The following is a 21,675-nucleotide window of genomic DNA, read 5'->3' on the forward strand; positions in this document are numbered from 1 at the left end:
TGTCCAGCATCTCTGCCCCAATGTGTGCAGCATCTCTGCCTCCAATGTGTCCAGCATCTCTGCCCCCAATGTGTCCAGCATCTCTGCCCCCAATGTGTCCAGCATTCTGGCCCAGGTCCCCCGGATTGCCGCTCTCAATAAAAAAAAAAAAGAAAAGAGTTCTTCTCACCTGACCGTGCTCCTTCGGTGAAGCTCCCCTCTCGCAACTGAAGCGCGCACTCACCGGCGACTGACAATGATATCAGACGCCGGCGACGTGCACACTGTGGCTGACGTCAGCTGCCAGCCTCTGATTGGCTGGCGGCTGTTAACTATAGACGTGCGGGCGCGCGCCTGCACGTTAATAGCATTAAACTGCTGCAGCGCCGGTAGGGGCCTAGTGAGCAGATGAGACGGGGCCCGATGTGGGCCCCCTCTGCCCACCGGGCCCATACGCCAGTCAGGGCAGTAATGCCCTGATGGCAGCGGTCAATCTGAGCCCAGAGCCCAGGGCCCCCCCCCTACCACCCAGATTGACCTCATTATAATCCACCCCTGTGGGACACATACTTGACCCCTCAGGAAACCGCTCTGAAATTTTGGCTAATTTTTAAAAGGGCTTTGTGACAGCAGTCCACTGCTTGTTCATATTCAAAACAAAGCAATAGTATTGTTTCCAGAAACAAAGGATCATTTTTGGACAGCATGATAAAAAAACCTTTGTAATTGCCTAATCATTTGGTGATTAGCAAACTAGTTGCGGAACACAAAAAGGGATTTTTTTCACTTCTGGTTGAGAAGCCATCACTTCTTCACATCCCAAAAAAGTATAGCGCACTTGTTTTTTCTCAATAATTAAAGGGATAATTTTTGGATATGCAAAGCTACACTCCCTAAACAGGGTTAATTGTTGCACCAAACTGTGTGAAAATGTCATTCCTTCTATTTGCATCACTGGTATATAAACAACAAAAAAGGTATATTTTTTAGACAGTTTTTACAATTTTGGTAGCTCTGATACTGCAGTGAGTTTTTAAATATATTGTTTGTTATCTCTGGTTACCAACTACTTTCCCCTATACAGATAGGTGGAACTCATTTGGACATTAAAAAAGACAGTATTTGCACTACAGATCATAAACAGTGTTCAGCTGACTCAAAAGGAAACTCACAGTGTTCTACACATATTTTTCAGGCAATTAGAGGCTTTTTAATTGAGTAATTTCAGCATATTTATTCGCTGCAAATCAAATTTTGCAGGGAAATTCCACAAAGCTCGCAAATTTGAATTTCAACAGAGCTCGCAAATTTGAATTTCAACAGAGCTGCTCATCTCTGCTTCTAAATGACTTCACTAGTTTACATATTAATTACTGCTCATTTCAATGGGCAGCAGGATGGCTCAGTGGTCAGCAGCATGGCTGAGACCCTGGGTTCAAATCCCACTAAGGACAACATCTGCAAAGAGTTTATATATTCTCCCTATGTTTGCAAGGGTTTCCTCCCACATTACTAAAGACATACTGATAGGGAATCTATATTGTGAAGTCCAATGTGGACAGTGCCAATAATGTCTGTAATACGCTGTGGAATTAAGGCGCTAGATAAGTAAGTAAAATGGATACATTTCTGGTATTCAATAGGCCACAATAGAATCCAATGACACTTGTTTTTCGAGCAAATTAGGCTTTTGTTTGTCAAAATGTTTAACTTCATTAAGTTTAAGTCTAATTGGCTAATTCAAAGGCTGTCCATGAAAATCTTTTTAAGTGCTCCCAGCTTTCAAGTGACAATGCTCTCTGACACCCACACAGATGTAATGAAACATCTGAATAAGGAAAATAATTTATTTTGACTTTAATAATAGATTTCTTGAAAACAGGCAAACCTGCCAGGTGCGCTAGGACTAGATCAGTAACTTACCTGTTTGAGTCAACCTTTGGGGACTTTTCGAACATTGGATCCACCCACGTAAGGAGCACAGATTGCGAAGACAACACTCTAGCACTTACTTCCTTAGGCTCCATAAGATAATCGTCTTCTGCAAGAACACATGACATATTAAGGTTCTACGAAATAGCTTCCAACATACTTCAACAACTTATACTTTTAACTTCTAATAAATAGGGTTTTCTTTGCATTATAAGAAATGTTATTCAATTCAAAAAATGAGATTAAATTAAAGTACCATTCAATTTGTGAGAAAAGTCACATTTCCCCCCATAGGTTACAAAGTGACAAAAAAGAATACCGTATATACTCGAGTATAAGCCGACCCGAGTATAAGCCGAACCCCCTAATTTTGCCACAAAAAACTGGGAAAACTTATTGACTCGAGTATAAGCCTAGGGTGGGAAATGCAGCAGCTACCGGTGAATTTCAAAAATAAAAATAGATGCTCCATACCGTTCATTATGGCCCCATAGCTGTGCCATATAGTGCTCTGCACCGTTCATTATGGCCCCATAGCTGTGCCATATAGTGCTCTGCACCGTTCATTATGGCCCCATAGCTGTGCCATATAGTGCTCTGCACCGTTCATTATTGCCCCATAGATGTACCATAGAAAGGTGTGTCATATAGTGCTCTGCACCATTCATTATTGCCCCATAGCCGTGTCATATACTGCTCTGCACCGTTCATTATTGCCCCATAGCTGTGCCATATAGTGCTCTGCACCGTTCATTATTGCCCCATAGCTGTGCCATATAGTGCTCTGCACCGTTCATTCTTGCCCCATAGCTGTGCCATATAGTGCTCTGCACCGTTCATTCTTGCCCCATAACTGTGCCATATAGTGCTCTGCACCGTTCATTATTGCCCCATAGCTGTGCCATATAGTGCTCTGCACAGTTCATTATTGCCCCATAGCTGTGCCATATAGTGCTCTGCACTGTTCATTATTGCCCCATAGCTGTGCCATATAGTGCTCTGCATCGTTCATTATTGCCCCATAGCTGTGCCATATAGTGCTCTGCACCGTTCATTATTGCCCCATAGCTGTGCCATATAGTGCTCTGCACAGTTCATTCTTGCCCCATAGCTGTGCCATATAGTGCTCTGCATCGTTCAATCTTGCCCCATAGCTGTGCCATATAGTGCCCTGCACCGTTCATTTTTGCCCCATAGATGCTCCGTATAAAGCTGTGCCATTGCTGCTGCAATAATTAAAAAAAAATGCCATACTCACCTCTCTTGCTTGCAGCTCCCCAGCGTCCGGTCCCAGCGTCTCTCCGCACTGACTGATCAGGCAGAGGGCGGCGCGCACACTATATGCGTCATCGCACCCTCTGATCTGAACAGTCAGAGCGGAGAGACGCCAGGAAGACAGAGCGGCGCCGGGAAGATGGAGCGATGCCCGGCGGGTGGAACGCGGACAGGTGAATATAAAATACTCACCTAGTCCCGGCGCTCCTGACGCTGCCCCTGCCTGTTACACTGTCTTCGGGTGCCGCAGCTCTTCCTGTCAGCGGTCACTGGCACCGCTCAGAGGAATGAATATGTGGCTCCACCCCTATGGGAGTGGAGTCCATATTCATTTCTCTAATGAGCGGTCCCACGTGACCGCTGAGAGGAAGAGCTGCGGCACCCGAAGACAGTGTGACAGGCAGGGGGAGCGTCAGGATCGCCGGGACTAGGTAAGTATGCCTCAGCACCCTCTCCCCCTCACCCGCCAGAGACCGTGACTCGAGTATAAGCCGAGAGGGGCACTTTCAGCCCAAAAATTTGGGCTGAAAATCTCGGCTTATACTCGAGTATATACGGTAGATAGCCTGGTCCTGTAGGGAACCCAACAATTCTGCAGGTGCATCTCACAAAATTAGAATATCATGAAAAAGTTCATTCATTTCAATTCTTCAATACAAAAAAGTGAAATTCGTATATTAGATAGAGTCATTACAAACAGAGTGATGTATTTCAAGTGTTTATTTCTGTTAATGTTGATGATTATGGCTTACAGCCAATGAAAACCCAAAAGTTATTATCTCAGTAAATTAGAATACTTTATAACACCAGCTTGAAAAAATTATTTTAACCCCTTTACCCCCAAGGGTGGTTTGCATGTTAATGACCAGGACAATTTTTACAATTCTGACCACTGTCCATTTATGAAGTTATAACTCTGGAATGCTCTAACGGATCTGGGTGATTCTGACATTGTTTTCTTAAGACTAGTGTTGAGCATTCCGATGCTGCAAATATCGGGTATCGGCCGAAATTCACGGTATCGGAGTTCTGATACTGAGTTCTGATACTTTTGCAATATCGAATACCGGAATCGAAAGTTCCCATAATGCTATGAGCCAGTTTGATTTAATTCAGCCAATGAGGAATCCTAAGAAGTGTTGGCACATCCTGTTATGCATGTTAGGCATGTAACTAATGGCGTGGCTGTGATTGGCTGCTGCAATGATGTCATGATGCACTATAAAAGCCGCCGCCTGCCATTTTGGGTTCACTCTGCTGTGAATTCAGTTAGGGACAGGACGCTGCTGTTCTGACTGAGGGACAGTTTGAGATAGCGATTTGCATCATTGTGCTTTACCCAGGCTACTGTAGCAACCTCTGCATGAGTAGCTGTTTTTTGCCTTGCAGCGCTGTTCACGGCTGTCTGCAAGATCTCTGTGTGTGTGAGTGCAGCTCATGCTGCAGTGTGTTCTGCAGCCACATCTGGTTGTAGTTCCCTCAGCGTGCGTCACTGCCTCATACTGTTACATTGTCCTTTTGTGCATTTGTGCTGCTGCACATTTTTGCTGATTTCTCCTATTAGTGTGTTTCCATCTGTATCCAGCTAGATAGCGTGCAAACACCATATAGGAGTAGATAGAGGAGCTTTTCTGCAGCCTTGCAGCACTGTTCACGGCAGTCTGCGAGGTCACTGTGTGTGAGTGCAGCTCACGCTGTGTAGCACGGTGGCGCAGTGGTTATCACAGCAGCCTTGCAGCGCTGGAGTCCTGGGTTCAAACCCCACCAAGGACAACATCTGCAAAGAGTTTGTATGTTCTCTCCGTATTTGCGTGAGTTTCCTCTAGGTACTCCGGTTTCCTCCCACATTCCAAAGACATACTGATAGGGAATTTAGATTGTGAGCCCCAATGGGGACAGCGATGATAATGTGTGCAACCTGTAAAGCGCTGCGGAATATGTTAGCGCTATATAAAAATAAAGATTATTATTATTCTGCAGCCACATCTGGTTGTAGTCCGCTCAGCATGCATCACTGCCTCATACTGTTACATTGTCCTTTTTTTCATTAGGGCTGCTGGCCATTTTTCCTGATCTGATTTCTCCCATTAGCATGTTTCCATCCGTATCCAGCTAGATTGTGTGCACTATATAGGAGTAGATAGAGGAGCCTTTCTGCAGCCTTGTGCTCTGCAGCCCCAGCCAGATTAGTTTTAGCCCATTTTTTGGAGCTTCATCTATTGCATTGTAGGTTACCTTCCTGCAGTGTAATAGCTACAAAAAGTTTGTGATACTATCGGTTTTAAATCTTTGGGCACATCCATTTTTTTTTGTCAAAACTTAAACCTAAATAAAGTTCACCAAACACTCCACTTTACAGTTGTGTAGGCCACATTAGCTCATATTAAAGTCTAGTCCACACTTTATAAAAATAGTGTTTCTTATACCTGTTAGCAGCTGTTCAGGAATAAGCACACTAAGCCGTTAGTACTACTCTGCCTGTCTATCAGTTTACCAAGATGAAGAAGGCAGGGAGTAAGGCACTTGGTCGTGGGCGTGGAGTTTCTGCAGGGAGAGGACATGGGGATTCTGTGCCTACTGTGGGCACCAGTGACTCAGCATCCCCCAGTTTTGCCAGGGAACAATCTTTTATGCGCAGCTTTGTAGGAGCTCGCCGTACCCCACTGCTGCGGGATGAACAAATTGAAGCCATTGTCGGATGAATGGCAGCTAACGCATCGACTTCAATTAGTGCCACATCCTCTCAGGTCCAGAGCACTGAAGAGCACCCATGTGTCTCTTCACCACCTGCCAAATTCCCCAGGCAGTCAGAGAGCCCTGGACAGGAGCCATCTCTACTTCTGTTCTCTGAATCTCTTGGCTTGGAAAGAGGGGGCCAGCCAAGCAGCATTCGAGAAATGGAAGAAGAGGCAGTATTCAGTGATGCGCAATTGCTTTGTCTCTCTGAATCTGAAGAGGCGAGTGGGCCAGTGTCTACGGTCAGCACACCTCAGTACGCATCTGATGATGAGACTCAGGTGCCACTTTCTGGTGCGTACTGTGCTGCCGAGACTACCGAGAAGAAGCAGTTGTTGGAAGAGGGTAGTGTAGATGATGAGGTCCTTGACCCATCATGGCGTGAGGTGCAGGAAGGTGGTGGGAGCAGCTCTGAGGAAGAGATTCCCCGAATGGCCCAAAAAGAAGGGAGAGGGAGAGGGCAGACTGGGTTGCCTGTAGCCTCCACTTCGGCACCCATGAGGAGCATGCCTCTTCCAAAACCCAAAACAGGTGCTCCCAAGACTTGCAGTGCCTGGTCCTTTTTTAAAACAGTTGCAGATGACATTTGCTTTGTCAAATCCAAGCTGTGTAATCAGAAAGTCAAAAGAGGGAAAAGTGTCAGCAACCTCAATACCACAAATATGTGGAAACATGTGCGGACCAAGCACGTGGTGGAGTTACAAAAGCACACTGAAGACCTAGGCCAACCTACAGCACCAGTTATCACCTCTTCAGCTCATGTTGTAGCCTCTTCCTCCAGCTCACACACAGCTGGTTTGGTTTCCTCACAGGATCGCCATGGAAGAAACTCTGGTGCTGTTGTACAGAGACCCAGTGTAATTCCACCCACAGCACCACGTTCCCTGTCATCCTCACACTCCCAGGCCAGTCTACAGCCATCGGTAGCACAAGCATGGGAGAAAAGGTGGCCATATTCAGCAAAAGACCCCCAAGAACAGGCTCTGAATGCCGGCATTGCAAAACTACTGTCCCTTGAAATGCTGTCATTCAGGCAGGTGGAGACTGACACCTTCTGTAACTTCATGGCATTGGCAGTCCCACAAAACAATGTGCCCAGCCACTTTTATTTCAGCAGGCAAGCCGTCCCTACCCTGTAAAAGCATGTGGAGGGAAACATTAAACATGTGCTACTAAACGCCATCAGTAGCAAGGTCCACCTGACCACCGATGCGTGGACCAGTAACCATGGACAGGGACGATACCTTTCCCTCACTGCCCATTGGGTAAATGTTGTGGAGCAGGGTACAGATCTTGAGAGTGGCGCTGTACGTGTTCTGCCAACTCCAAGGATTGCAGGAATCCAGTCTGTACACATTGACTCCTCCTCATACTCCACTTCCTCTGAATCAGCGCTGCAGAAACCATCACAGTCTACCTCCACATGGACCCGGGAATGCTTACCTGTTACGACCGATATCAGCACAGCCGTGGCCAAACGTCAACAGGCCGTATTGAAATTAATTTATTTGGGGAATCGAAGCCACACAGCGCAGGAGCTCTGGAATGCCATCAAGCAGGAAAGCGATGTGTGGTTTGTGCCAACGAATATCCAGCCAGGCATGGTAGTGTGTGACAATGGCGGAAATCTGGTTGCAGCTCTGGGCCTAGGCAACCTCACTCACATCCCATGTCTGGCACATGTGCTCAACTTGGTCGTGCAGAGTTTTTTGAGGGACTATGTGGTTCTTGATGCACTGCTGCACAAGGTCCGCCTAGAGTGCGCTCACTTGCAGCGTTCCATCATGACAAGATCGCGCATTGCAGCTCTGCAGCGCCGATCCCACCTTCCGGAACATCACATCATATGTGACCTACCCACCAGGTGGAATTCAAGGTTACATATGTTGGAGCGGTTGAGTGAGCAGCAGGCAGCAGTAATGGAGTACCAGCTGCATCAGGCGCAAACAAGTCGCACTGTGCGCCATTCACACTTCACCACCACTGAGTGGGCCTTTATGAAGGACATCTGCCACGTTTTGCATGCCTTCGATGATTCCACGCGGATGGCGAGAGCAGATGATGCACTAGTCAGCATGACTATCCCCCTTATCTGCCTGCTTTGAAAAAACACTGCAAGCACTAAGGGAGGAGGTTGTGGAAGAGGTGGAGGATGAGGAGTCACAAATGCCATCTGCTTCTGGACAGTCTGCACAACGTGGTTCCTCACAAAGGCCTAGGCAGGGGACACTTCGTGAGGAGGATGAGGAGGAGTCAATGGAGGAAGAAGACATCTGTCCAGAGGAGGGAGTTACACAATGCTCTAGTAGTCAGTATGTAAAGCGAGGGTGGGGTGATGTAGAGCAGGCAGAGATGATGCCACAAGCAGGGGACAGCGTTTCTTGGCCTGTTGGCAGCCTGCAGCACATGGTTGATTTCATGCTGCAGTGCCTGAGAAACGACCGCCGCATCGCCCACATTCTCAACACGGCTGATTACGGGATGTACACCCTCCTAGATCCTCGCTACCGGGACAAATTACAAAGCCTCATAACACCGTTGAACCGGGAGCATAAAATGCGGGAGTACCAAAACACACTGGTGCATTCCATCATGTTCTCAATTCCAACCGAGAGCAGTGCTGCTAGTGCTTTACAAAGCAGCTCAGTGCGTCGAGGCAGTGGAGGAAGCTCTGCACAAAGAGGGAGCAGAAGCAGCGCCTCAGCACAAGGCAAGAGCAGAATGGCCCAAATGTGGCAAAGTTTTGTGTCCCGACCACAAATGTCTACATCATCACTGATGGCTCCAGTCAGCAGGAGGCTACGTTTCCATCAGATGGTGACAGACTACATGTCTTACCCTCTCAGTGTTCTCCCACACGGCTCTTCCCCCTTCAAGTTTTGGGTCTCTAAGCTGGATACATGGCCAGAACTTAGCCAGTATGCATTGGAGGTGCTGGCTTGCCGTGCTGCTAGTGTATTATCGGAACGCGTCTTTTGTGCCGCAGGTGGTGTACTAACAGACGGTCACATGCGACTATCCTCCGATAACGTTGACCGGCTTACCAGGAAATTTTAGAGCACTCCAAGCTTTTTAGAGATGGAAATTTCATTCTCCAGCAGGACTAGACACCTGTCCACACTGCCAAAAGTACAAATACCTGGTTTAAAAACAACAGTATCACTGTTCTTGATTGGCCAGTAAACTCGCCTAACCTTACCCCCATAGATAATTTATGGGGTATTGTAAAGAAAAAGATGACAGACACCAGACACAACAATGCAGATGAGCTGAAGGCTGCTATCAAAGCAACCTGGGCACCTCAGCAGTGCCACATGCTGATAGCCTCCACGCCACGCCACATTGATGCAGTAATTGATGCCAAAGGAGCCCTAACCAAGTATTGAGTGCATTTACTAAATATACATTTCAGTAGGCCAACATTTTGGATTTTAAAATATTTTTTTTTCAAGCTGGTGTCAGAAAGTATTCTAATTTTCTGAGATAATGACTTTTGGGTTTTCATTGGCTGTAAGCTATCATCATCAATATTAACAGAAATAAACACTTGAAATACATCACTCTGTAATGACTCTATATAATATATGAGTTTCACTTTTTGCATTGAATAACTGAAATCAATTAACTTTTTGATGATATTCAAATTTTGTGAGATGAACTTGTATGTTCATATATCCAGTAATCCAGGGGTGTCAAACTGCATTCCTCGAGGGCCTCAAACCATGCGTGTTTTCAAGATTTCCTTAGCTTTGCACAAGGTGCTGGAATCATTCTCTGCAGGTGATTAAATTATCACCTGTGCAATGCAAGGAAATCCTGAAAACATGACCTGTTTGCAGCCCTCGAGGAATGCAGTTTGACACCCCTGCAGTAATCATCTCCCATTTCTAACTGTTTAGTGTTTTGCTTGATGGAGTAATTAGAAATGGAAGTCAATGGATGGATAATTAAGGGATCCGTTGTCCATGGACTTCAATGTTAAAAACACAGATCCAGAAGAGATTATTTTTTGAAAAGTGGACTAAAAAGTTGTGTCTGCACAACTTTTTTGCCAGCAGATTGCTGGATCCATTCTGATGGATAATTACTGGACATGTGAACATAGCCTTAGAAGTCTCTAGTGCACAGTTACTGGGTTTGTGCCAGTCAGGTTCCTATCAAAGTTATCAGCACAAAAACATGATGGTAAAAAACAATTAAACATGAAACAGCATTGAGGTTGGTCGACAGTTTACTTTTGAGTTCCACAGTAAATACATTTACATACATTTATTGTAAATTTCACAACACTAAGAACTACTTTTGCAGTCCATCAAGTGATGATGTTGACTGCTAAAATTGTCACTATGCAGTTTCACAACCACTTGCTTCCTAAAGGAAATTAGCCCCATACTATACAGCCAGATTGTACACAATATAACAGGGATAGTTTTTTGTCTATGCTGCACAAAGAGGTTTTGGTAAGGAATAGGATTGAGCTAAACAGATCGGCACTTTTCAAAAGTCGCCGACTTTTAGCAAAGTCGGGTTTCGTGAAACCCGACCCGATCCCACTCTGGGATCGGGTCGACGGTCGGCGATCTCTACTGAAAAGTTGGGTTTCGTTTTATATATATATGTATATATATGTCATTCAGACACATACAGTTAGGTCCATATATATTTGGACAGAGACAACATTTTTCTCATTTTGGTTACAGACATTACCACAATGAATTTTAAACAAAACAATTCAGATGCAGTTGCAGTTCAGACTTTCAGCTTTAATTTGAGGGTATCCACGTTAAAATTGGATGAAGGGTTTAGGAGTTTCAGCTCCTTAACATGTGCCACCCTGTTTTTAAAGGGACCAAAAGTAATTGGACAATTAACTTCAAGGCTATTTCACGGACAGGGGTGGGCAATCCTTTCTTTATATCATTCTCAATTAAGCAGATAAAAGGCCTGGAGTTGATTTGAGGTGTGGTGCTTGCATTTGGAAGATTTTGCTGTGAAGTAAACATGCGGTCAAAGGAGCTCTCCATGCAGGTGAAACAAGCCATCCTTAAGCTGCAAAAACAGAAAAAACCCATCCGAGAAATTGCTACAATATTAGGAGTGGCAAAATCTACAGTTTGGTACATCCTGAGAAAGAAAGAAAGCACTTGTGAACTGATAAATGCAAAAAGACCTGGGCGCCCACAGAAGACAACAGTGGGGGATGCTCGCAGAATAATCTCCATGGTGAACAGAAACCCCTTCACAACAGCCAACCAGGTGAACAACACTCTCCAGGAGATAGGCGAACCAATATCCAAATCTACCATAAAGACAAGACTGCATGAAAGTAAATACAGAGGGTTCACTGCACGGTGCAAGTCACCCATAATGAAGAATAAAAAGGCTAGACTAGACTTTGCTAAAAAAACGTCTAAAAAAGCCAGCACAGTTCTGGAAGAACATTCTTTTTGGACAGATGAAACCAAGATCAACCTCTACCAGAATGATGGAAAGAAAAAAGTATAGCAAAGGCGTGGTACAGCTCATGATCCAAAGCATACCACATCATCTGTAAAACACGGCGGAGGCAGTGTGATGGCTTGGGCATGCATGGCGTCCAGTGGCACTGGGTCACTAGTGTTTATTGATGATGTGACACAGGACAGAAGCAGTTGAATGAATTCTGAGGTATTCAGAGACATACTGTGTGCTCAGATCCAGCCAAATGCAGCCAAACTGATTGGTTGTCGTTTAACACTACAGATGGACAATGACCCAAAACATAAAGCCAAAGCAACCCAGGAGTTTATTAAAGCAAAGAAGTGGAATATTCTTGAATGGCCAAGTCAGTCACCTGATCTCAAGCCAATTGAGCATGCATTTCACTTGTTAAAGACTAAACTTTAGACAGAAAGGCCCACAAATAAACAGCAACTGAAAACCACTGCAGTGAAGGTCTGGCAGAGCATCAAAAAGGAGGAAACACAGCGTCTGGTGATGTCCATGAGTTCAAGACTTCAGGCAGTCATTGCCAACAAAGGGTTTTCAACCTAGTACTAAAAATGAACATTTTATTTACAATTATTGAATCTGTCCAATTACTTTTGGTCCGTTTAAAAACAGGGTGGCACATGTTAAGGAGCTGAAACTCCTAAACCCTTCATCCAATTTTAATGTGGATACCCTCAAATGAAAGCTGAAAGTCTGAACTTCAACTGCATCTGAATTATTTTGTTTACAATTCATTGTGGTAATGTCTATAACCAAAATTAGAAAAATGTTGTCTCTGTCCAAATATATATGGACCTAACTGTATATATATATTTATATTAACTTCAGCGCGATATAGCAGAAAAGTCTGTAATTCAATTACCGGCTTTTCATTTCTCCTGCCAAAACCCGACATGATATGAGACATGGTTTACATACAGTAAACCATGTCATAGCCCCCTTTTTTTGCATATTCCACACTACTATTAGTAGTGTGTATGGGCAAAATTTCAGCGCTCTAGCTCTTAAATTTAAGGGTTAAATCGCGGAAAAAATTGGCGTGGGCTCCCGCGCAATTTTCTCCGCCAGAGTGGTAAAGCCAGTGACTGAGGGCAGATATTAATAGCCTGGAGAGGGTCCACGGTTTTTGCACCCCCCTGGCTAAAAACACCTGCCCCCAGCCACCCCAGAAGAAGCACATCTGGAAGATGCGCCTATTCTGGCACTTGGCCACTCTCTTCCCATTCCCGTGTAGCGGTGGGATATGGGGTAATGAAGGGTTAATGTCACCTTGCTATTGTAAGGTGACATTAAGCCAGATTAATAATGTAGAGGCGTCAATTATGACACCTATCCATTATTAATCCAATTGTATGAAAGAGTTAAAAAAAACACAAACACATTATTAAAAAGTATTTTAATGAAATAAACACACCGTTTGTTTTAATATTTTATTGTACGCTCAATCCACTGGCTGAAGACCCTCGTTCTGTAAGAAATAAAAAATAATAAACCAACAATATACATACTTTCCGTAGATCTGTAACGTCCCACGTTGTAAATCCATCTGAAGGGGTTAAAATATTTTACAGCCAGGAGCTCTGCTAATGCAGCGCTGCTCGTGGCTGTAAACCCCAGCGAATGAAGTTAAATTTAAGAACTAGAGCGCCGAAATTTTGCATATACACACTACTAACAGTAGTGTGGAATATGCAAAAAAAATGGGGATATGACATGTTTTACTGTATGTAAACCATGTCTCATATCATGTCGGGTTTTGGCAGGAGAAATGAAAAGCCGGTAATTGAATTACTGGCTTTTCTGCTATATCACCCTGAAGGAAATATTAAAAAAAAAAAAAACCATAGACTTTCATTGGGTTTCTAGTTTCGGCCGATCCCCGACCCCGACTTTTCAATAGGATCGGCTGATTTCACTCAACCCGACTTTTGTGAAAGTCGGGTTTCGTGAAACCCGACTCGACCCTAAAAAACTAAAAGTTGCTCAACCCTACTAAAGAATGATAGCATGCTGTAAATAATAAAGGTACTTAAGTTCTGTTCAACTAGATCAAAGGGAATCTGTCATCAGGTTTCTGCTGTTATTTTAGAGCAGCATTATGTAGAGATGGAGATCCTCATTCGAGTGATGTACACTTACTGGGCTGCTCGCTGTAGTTTTGATAAAATCACAATTTTATCACAAGGAGGTTATAACTAAAGGACTACTAGTAGCCATGTAGTCTTCCATATTCATCATAAGCTTTATATAACCCCACCCCCACCAGAGGAAGAGAGGAAGGCAGAATAGCCACCCAACTAGGGCACTACCTCTTGCCTCCCCGAGGGGGCGCACTTTGGAGGAAAAAAAGCAACAACTGGAAATGTTGAATACCTGCGGCTGCCCAGCACGTTCCTCTGCCTGGAAGCATTTAGCTTGTTGACGGGTGGGATACAGGTGAGCGGTGTAGTGAGTCACTGACAACGCACACCCCTCACTCTGTTTAGGATCCAGCCATTGCTCCTTACCTGCACTCAATTGTATTTGCATCTGTAAGGGTACGTTCACATTTGCGGTTTGCGCCGCAGCATCTCCGCCGCAACAAAACGCATGCGTCGTGCGACCCTATCTTTAATATTGGCGCCGCATGGCGCCGCATGTGCATGCGTTGCGTTTTGTTGCGTTTTACGCCGCATGCGGCGTTAGGGCGCACCTGTCTGGGCGCGGCAAACGCAACATGTTGCATTTTTCGGGCAGCGCCGACCTTTTAAAAAATGCATGCGTCGTGCGACCCTATCTTTAATATTGGCGCCGCATGGCGCCGCATGTGCATGCGTTTTGCTGCGTTTTTGTTTGCGTTGTGCGTTGCGGCGACGACGCTGCGGCGCACAACGCAAATGTGAACTAAGACTAAGATGTGAATACAATTGATGTGAAGTGCTACCCAGGACAGGAGTAGAGGAGCTGTAGTCTCCTCCCTTCTCCACTTGGAACTCCATCAGAACGCAGACCATCTTATATTATTTTCCTAATGAATGGAAATTACAAGAGAGGTTGGCTGTGGGAAATATCATACTGGGGGCTGGCTGTAGGGAACATTATACTGGGAGCTGGCTATGGGGGACATTATACTGAGGGCTGGCTGTGGAGGACATTATACTGGGTGCTGACTGTGTGGGGCATTATACCTGGGCTGTGGTGGACATCATAGAGTATATACAGGTCGTTCTCAAAAAATTAGCATATAGTGTTAAATTTCAATATTTACCATAATGTAATGATTACAATTAAACTTTCATATATTATAGATTCATTATCCACCAACTGAAATTTGGCAGGTCTTTTATTGTTTTAATACTGATGATTTTGGCATACAACTCCTGATAACCCAAAAAACCTGTCTCAATAAATTAGCATATTTCACCCATCCAATCAAATAAAAGTGTTTTTTAACAACAAACAAAAAAACCATCAAATAATAATGTTCAGTTATGCACTCAATACTTGGTCGGAAATCCTTTGGCAGAAATGACTGCTTCAATGCGGCGTGGCATGGAGGCAATCAGCCTGTGACACTGCTGAGATGTTATGGAGGCCCAGGATGCTTCAATAGCGGCCTTAAGCTCATCCAGAGTGTTGGGTCTTGCGTCTCTCAACTTTCTCTTCACAATATCCCACAGATTCTCTATGGGGTTCAGGTCAGGAGAGTTGGCAGGCCAATTGAGCACAGTAATACCATGGTCAGTAAACCATTTACCAGTGGTTTTGGCACTGTGAGCAGGTGCCAGGTCGTGCTGAAAAATGAAATCTTCATCTCCATAAAGCATTTCAGCCGATGGAAGCATGAAGTGCTCCAAAATCTCCTGATAGCTAGCTGCATTGACCCTGCCCTTGATGAAACACAGTGGACCAACACCAGCAGCTGACATGGCACCCCACACCATCACTGACTGTGGGTACTTGACACTGGACTTCAGGCATTTTGGCATTTCCTTCTCCCCAGTCTTCCTCCAGACTCTGGCACCTTGATTTCCGAATGACATGCAAAATTTGCTTTCATCAGAAAAAAGTACTTGGGACCACTTAGCAACAGTCCAGTGCTGCTTCTCTGTAGCCCAGGTCAGGCGCCTCTGCCGCTGTTTATGGTTCAAAAGTGGCTTTACCTGGGGAATGCGGCACCTGTAGCCCATTTCCTGCACACGCCTATGCACGGTGGCTCTGGATGTTTCCACACCAGACTCAGTCCACTGCTTCCTCAGGTTCCCCAAGGTCTGGAATCGGTCCTTCTCCACAATCTTCCTCAGGGTCCGGTCTCCTCTTCTCGTTGTACAGCGTTTTCTGCCACATTGTTTCCTTCCAACAGACTTACCATTGAGGTGCCTTGATACAGCACTCTGGGAACAGCCTATTTGTTGAGAAATTTCTTTCTGGGTCTTACCCTCTTGCTTGAGGGTGTCAATGATGGCCTTCTTGACATCTGTCAGGTCGCTAGTCTTACCCATGATGGGGGTTTTGAGTAATGAACCAGGCAGGGAGTTTATAAAAGCCTCAGGTATCTTTTGCATGTGTTTAGAGTTAATTAGTTGATTCAGAAGATTAGGGTAATAGGTCGTTTAGAGAACCTTTTCTTGATATGCTAATTTATTGAGACAGGTTTTTTGGGTTATCAGGAGTTGTATGCCAAAATCATCAGTATTAAAACAATAAAAGACCTGACAAATTTCAGTTGGTGGATAATGAATCTATAATATATGAAAGTTTAATTGTAATCATTACATTATGGTAAATAATGAAATTTAACACTATATGCTAATTTTTTTAGAAGGACCTGTATATATTGGGTAGCTGTTGTGGATATAATACTGTATGAGAAGCTGTGGTGGCCATCATACTACGTAGGGGGACAGTGTGAGGAAGGGGTAAAATCTGAAGAGGGTCTTATGGTGGGCAGTATGATTACATATTGTGAAGGTCCACAGAATTGATATGGAGAGGGGGCCACCTCTGTTTGGTTCCCAGGTTTTGTTCAACACATTATCATCATTCATAATTCAGCTGAGAGGTGCCTCTGTGTGGAAAATGACTAGTAGGGTGGGGGGACATTGTGGAGATAAAGAAAAAGTATAAGGGAATACTACAGTGGAGTGGAGATAGCCAGGGTATAGACAGTGTGGGGCTATAGCTAACAATGGTGTACAGTGGAGTGGTTATAGATCATTAAGGCAGACAATGTGGCAAGTGTAGCTCATAAGAGCAGACAGGATAAAGGCCATATACCACAGAAGACTTATTTAAGTCATAGTGTAGAAAGATAATTTTATGCAGAGGGCATTGTAATAACACTCTTATTTTTAAAGGCACCATGTGGGGATGAGCTGCTGAAAAATGGAGAAGAGGGAAGTTTGCAGAGGTGAAATGTGGATTTAAAAATTCATCATGGAGTTTGGACAAGATGGAGACAAACATAAGGAATAACTCCAATCAGAGAAAATGTTGATGGTTTTGGTGCTTTATGTGTGTACTATTGATGGCTCTAGTGTTCTATTTAGGTATTGATGATGATTTTAGTTTTGTATTCATGTACTATTGATGGTTATAGTGAAGAATACAGGAGATCCATCATCATTACATGAATATATCACCAGTTCCATAACATAATAGTATTGAAGCAAGCATATTAGATAAATATACATAGATTAAAGATGTACCATAGTAAAGATAATGAGTAACAAATATGCATAAGGGACATATAGGGGCCAGCTGCCAACAATAATTGTCAAAAAGAAAGAGAAAACCAAGCAGCCATAAAGTCCCATAAAATAGTAAATTTTATTAAGCAACATTAAAACCACCAAATAAGATACAGTGATGCAACATAGGGGAATAGACATGCATTCCTAATGACCATAAATAACGGGCCAGGACACCAACCCGAAACCTGCTATAGTATGACAGTAAGCCTCATTATAATGAATGCCCATAGCTATAAAACACATATTGAATCAGTGCCATAGCATGGGAAAAATTTATATCAGTCAATCGACATAAGTACATACCCAGTGTACGCAGGATGGATGGGTGACCGGACCCGACCCCGACGCGCTTTTCGAAGCGGACAGCTCCTTCATCAGGGGGTAAGTGTGGTAAATATGGCGTGTGTATATATACACTCCACCAAACGGAAGTGTGCAACTCACCCGTGCGCCGCAACCAAATCAGGAGCATGCGCACAAGGTGGAAGCACAAACAGCCACATTGGAAGGGGGCAACAATACAGGCAATATAAAAAATGCATAATGAATACAATAGAAGCCAAACAAACAAAAAATGGACAAAAGGCGGCCCGAGGTGCATTATAAATGTGGTTATAAATACCCAACCACAACATCACCAATATAAATAATACTTCTAGAAGCATACAATTATACTTACATATAGTGATTAGTGGAAAGGGCAAAGCTCAAACATTATAACACCGCAATGGAGCTACATATAACAAAGAAAGTATATACAATATTCAAAACTTCTTGCACTGTATGTATATAGTATATAGAAAAAACTAATCACATGTTTACCGTATGTTAATCATAATACTCAATACATACCACTACAACTAAATTATATTGCACCTCCACACAAACAGTAACCCTAAACATATTGGGAGTATATATGAACACATAAACACATACATTGTCAATCCAGAAAGAGGGTCACACCTCTAAAACATATACCCACAAATAGAACCATATAGGTATAGAACCATAACCTATAAATTATACTATAGGTGAAAGCTGTTTGTGTTGACATGTTGAAATACTTGTTCTGAGGGTGACCTAAAAATTCCAATGGAGCTTCAATGTTCATCAGTGGATCCAAGATGGCAAAATACTACACAATAAAGAGAGAACAAACAATGTAAAAGCACAACCAAAACAATAAAAAATATATGTATCAATATAGTAAAAATATAATAAAAACACTAGGCCATAAGTCACACACTCTATGTGTTATGTGCAACACGTATGTGGATTATAGAAATGGGGCAAATGATATATTTTCATTCAACCCATTGGGGTGAATGGTGCGCAGAGTCCATATCCATCTTGTCTCTAATTGCGCAAGGCGCTTGGATAGTCCACCTCCCCTAATATCAGTGTTATTATTATTATTATTATTTATTGTTATAGCGCCATTTATTCCATGGCGCTTTACATGTGAGGAGGGGTATACATAATAAAAACAAGTACAATAATCTTAAACAATACAAGTCATAACTGGTACAGGAGGAATGAGGACCCTGCCCGTGAAGGCTCACAATCTACAAGGGATGGGTGAGAATACAGTAGGTGAGGGTAGAGCTGGTCATGCAGCGGTTTGGTCGATCGGTGGTTACTGCAGGTTGTAGGCTTGTCTGAAGAGGTGGGTCTTCAGGTTCTTTTTGAAAGTTTCGATGGTAGGCGAGAGTCTGATGTGTTGTGGTAGAGGGTTCCAGAGTAGGGGTGATACGCGAGAGAAATCTTGTATACGATTGTGAGAAGAGGAGATAAGAGGGGAGTAGAGAAGGAGATCTTGTGAGGATCGGAGGTTGCGGGTAGGTAAGTACCGGGAGACAAGGTCACAGATGTATGGAGGACACAGGTTGTGGATGGCTTTGTACGTCATGGTAAGGGTTTTGTAGTGGAGTCTCTGGGCAATGGGGAGCCAGTGAAGGGATTGACAGAGGGGAGAGGCCGGGGAATAGCGGGGGGACAGGTGGATTAGTCTGGCAGCAGAGTTTAGAATAGATTGGAGGGGTGCGAGAGTGTTAGAGGGGAGGCCACAGAGCAGGAGGTTGCAGTAGTCAAGGCGAGGAGATCAATGCCCCGCACCCTCAGCAATGCTGCATCACAGGAGTGAAACTCCTTAAAGTGTCTTGGTATTGTTTTAAGAATAGTGACATCATTGCATTCTGCTGCCGACTGTATGCCAAGAACGTGCTCTCTAACCCGAATCTTGAGTTGCCTTGTGGTCAACCCAACATATATTAGACCACAAGGACCGGTGGCATAGTAAATCACGTATAGTGAAATACATGATATATGTTTTTTAATAACAAGACTTTTAGTGTGTGGAGGTGCAATATAATATATTTGTAGTGGTATGTATTGAGTATTATGATTAACATACGGTAAATATGTGATTAGTTTTTTCTATATACTATATACATACAGTGCAAGAAGTTTTGAATATTGTATATACTTTCTTTGTTATATGTAGCTCCATTGTGGTGTTATAATATTTGAGCTTTGCCCTTTCCATTAATCACTATATGTAAGTATAACTGTATGCTTTCAGAAGTATTATTTATATTGGTGATGTTGTGGTTGGGTATTTATAACCACATTTATGACGCACCTCGGTCCGCCTTTTGTCCATTTTTTGTTTGTTTGGCTTCTATTGTATTCATTATGCATTTTTTATATTGCCTGTATTGTTGCCCCCTTCCAATATGGCTGTTTGTGCTACCACCTTGTGCGCATGCACCCTGATTTGCTGGGCAGTGCATGGGCTCCTTCCTCCATCCGGAGTGTGATCATGTGGGGCCCCACGTGTTTCCGGCGCCGGCGGCCACGTTGGATACCGTGCATGGAGTTCGGCGGTTGGTTGCGGCGCATGGGTGAGTTGTACACTTCCGTTTGTTGGAGTATATATATATACACATGTCATATTTACCACACTTACCCCCTGATGAAGGAGCTGTCTGCTCCGAAACGTGTGTTGGGGTCGGATCTGGTCACCCATCCATCCTGCGTACACTTGGTAAGTACTTAGGTTGATTGACTGACATACATTTTTCCCATGCTATGGCACTGATTCAATATTTGTTTTTATAGCTATGGGCATTCATTATAATGAGGCTTACTATCATACGGTAGCAGGTTTTGTGTTGGTGTCCTGGCCCATTATTTATGGCCATTAGGAATGCATGTCTATTCCCCTATGTTGCATCACTGTATCTTATTTGGTGGTTTTAATGTTGCTTAATAAAATTTACTATTTTATGGGACTTTATGGCTGCTTGGTTTTCTCACCAGTTCATAAGTAGTTCATGAATACAGCAAAATAACAACCATCACTACATGAATATATCACCCACAACTGGTAGGCATCCCAATCCTGCTGAGGGGTCACCTAAGGCTGTTATGGCAGTGTCACAATCCTGGACACATCGCCGCCCTGTGTCATATGCCCCCTGAGCCTATGGACAGAAGCCTAGGCAGGTGCTTCTCCTATTATGCCTACCCGGCCTGCCATGGGGGCTGTCAACCAAGCAAGGGTCCCCAGTTGTGTGCCGTGTCTGTCAATGGGGTGATAGTTCTGGGACTGTTGGATTCTGGGAGTCTGGTGACCCTAATCAGTGCTGCACTGCCCCACCATTTAATCCCTAACAAGTTTGTGGGCGTCCGCTGCATACATGGAAACACCAAGGACCAGGGCCGTATTTGCCACTAGGCACTTGAGGGCACGTGCCTAGGGCAGGGCGATGTGAGGGGGCGGCACCTGAGCAAGTTTAAAAATTTTTTTTTTTTTAGGTCCGGGGTCACACCAACCACCCACCCACCTCAGCCCCGGCTGCTGCGGGGGGAGGGGGTCTCAGGCGCAGGATCGCCCGCTATCAGGGCATTATTTGTTAGTGTGCATCTGGCGTCCAGAAATGGGTGCTGTACCTTTAAGCAGCAGCAAGCAGGCCCAAGTGCATCATGGTCCTGACGCCGGTCATGTGACATGCTGCGCGCTCTTCTTAATGTAGGAGCACTGGAGCAGACTGCAGAGCTGAGCAGCATGTCATGTTTGTGGGAGAAGATACTGAAGTCGGCGGTGAGCAGGGAGAGGAGGCGGGCAGTGTGAGAGGACTCTGCAGAGAGGAGTGAGGTGAGAGAGGAGACGGGAGTCTGCTGATGTGAGTGAGGAGAGGGGAGGTTGCTAAGGGGAGAATATGAGAGGCTGGAGAGGAGATGAGAGGGGAGGCTGCTAAGGGGAGAGGAGAGGCTGGTGAGGGGAGGCTGCTAAGGGGAGGATATGAGAGGCTGCTGAGGAGAGGAGATGAGAGGCTGGTGTGGAGAGGCTGGTGAGGGGTGGAGATGAGGGGAGGCTGCTGAGTAGAGGCTGATGAGGGGAGGCTGCTGAGGAGATGAGAGGGGAGGCTGCTAAGAGGAGAGGCTGGTGAGGTGAGGCTGCTAAGGGAGGTTATGAGAGGCTGCTGAGGAGAGGAGATGAGAGGCTGGTGTGGAGAGGCTGGTGAGG

The 21,675-nt window shown here is 44.5% G+C and overlaps 1 protein-coding gene across 2 annotated transcripts in view; it reads right to left on the bottom strand.

Annotated features, from left to right (window-relative positions):
* The window catches only part of FNDC1 (fibronectin type III domain containing 1), a 392,429-nt gene that overhangs the window by 216,678 nt on the left and 154,076 nt on the right, over positions 1-21,675 (bottom strand). For both annotated transcript variants that reach the window (XM_069769220.1, XM_069769221.1), the window contains one exon: positions 1,903-2,020. In XM_069769220.1, coding sequence (XP_069625321.1) covers positions 1,903-2,020 — 118 coding nt within the window. The remainder of the gene's footprint in view (positions 1-1,902; positions 2,021-21,675) is intronic.

This window comes from Ranitomeya imitator, chromosome 5 (genome assembly GCF_032444005.1).
Source record: "Ranitomeya imitator isolate aRanImi1 chromosome 5, aRanImi1.pri, whole genome shotgun sequence".
Taxonomy (NCBI): domain Eukaryota; kingdom Metazoa; phylum Chordata; class Amphibia; order Anura; family Dendrobatidae; genus Ranitomeya; species Ranitomeya imitator.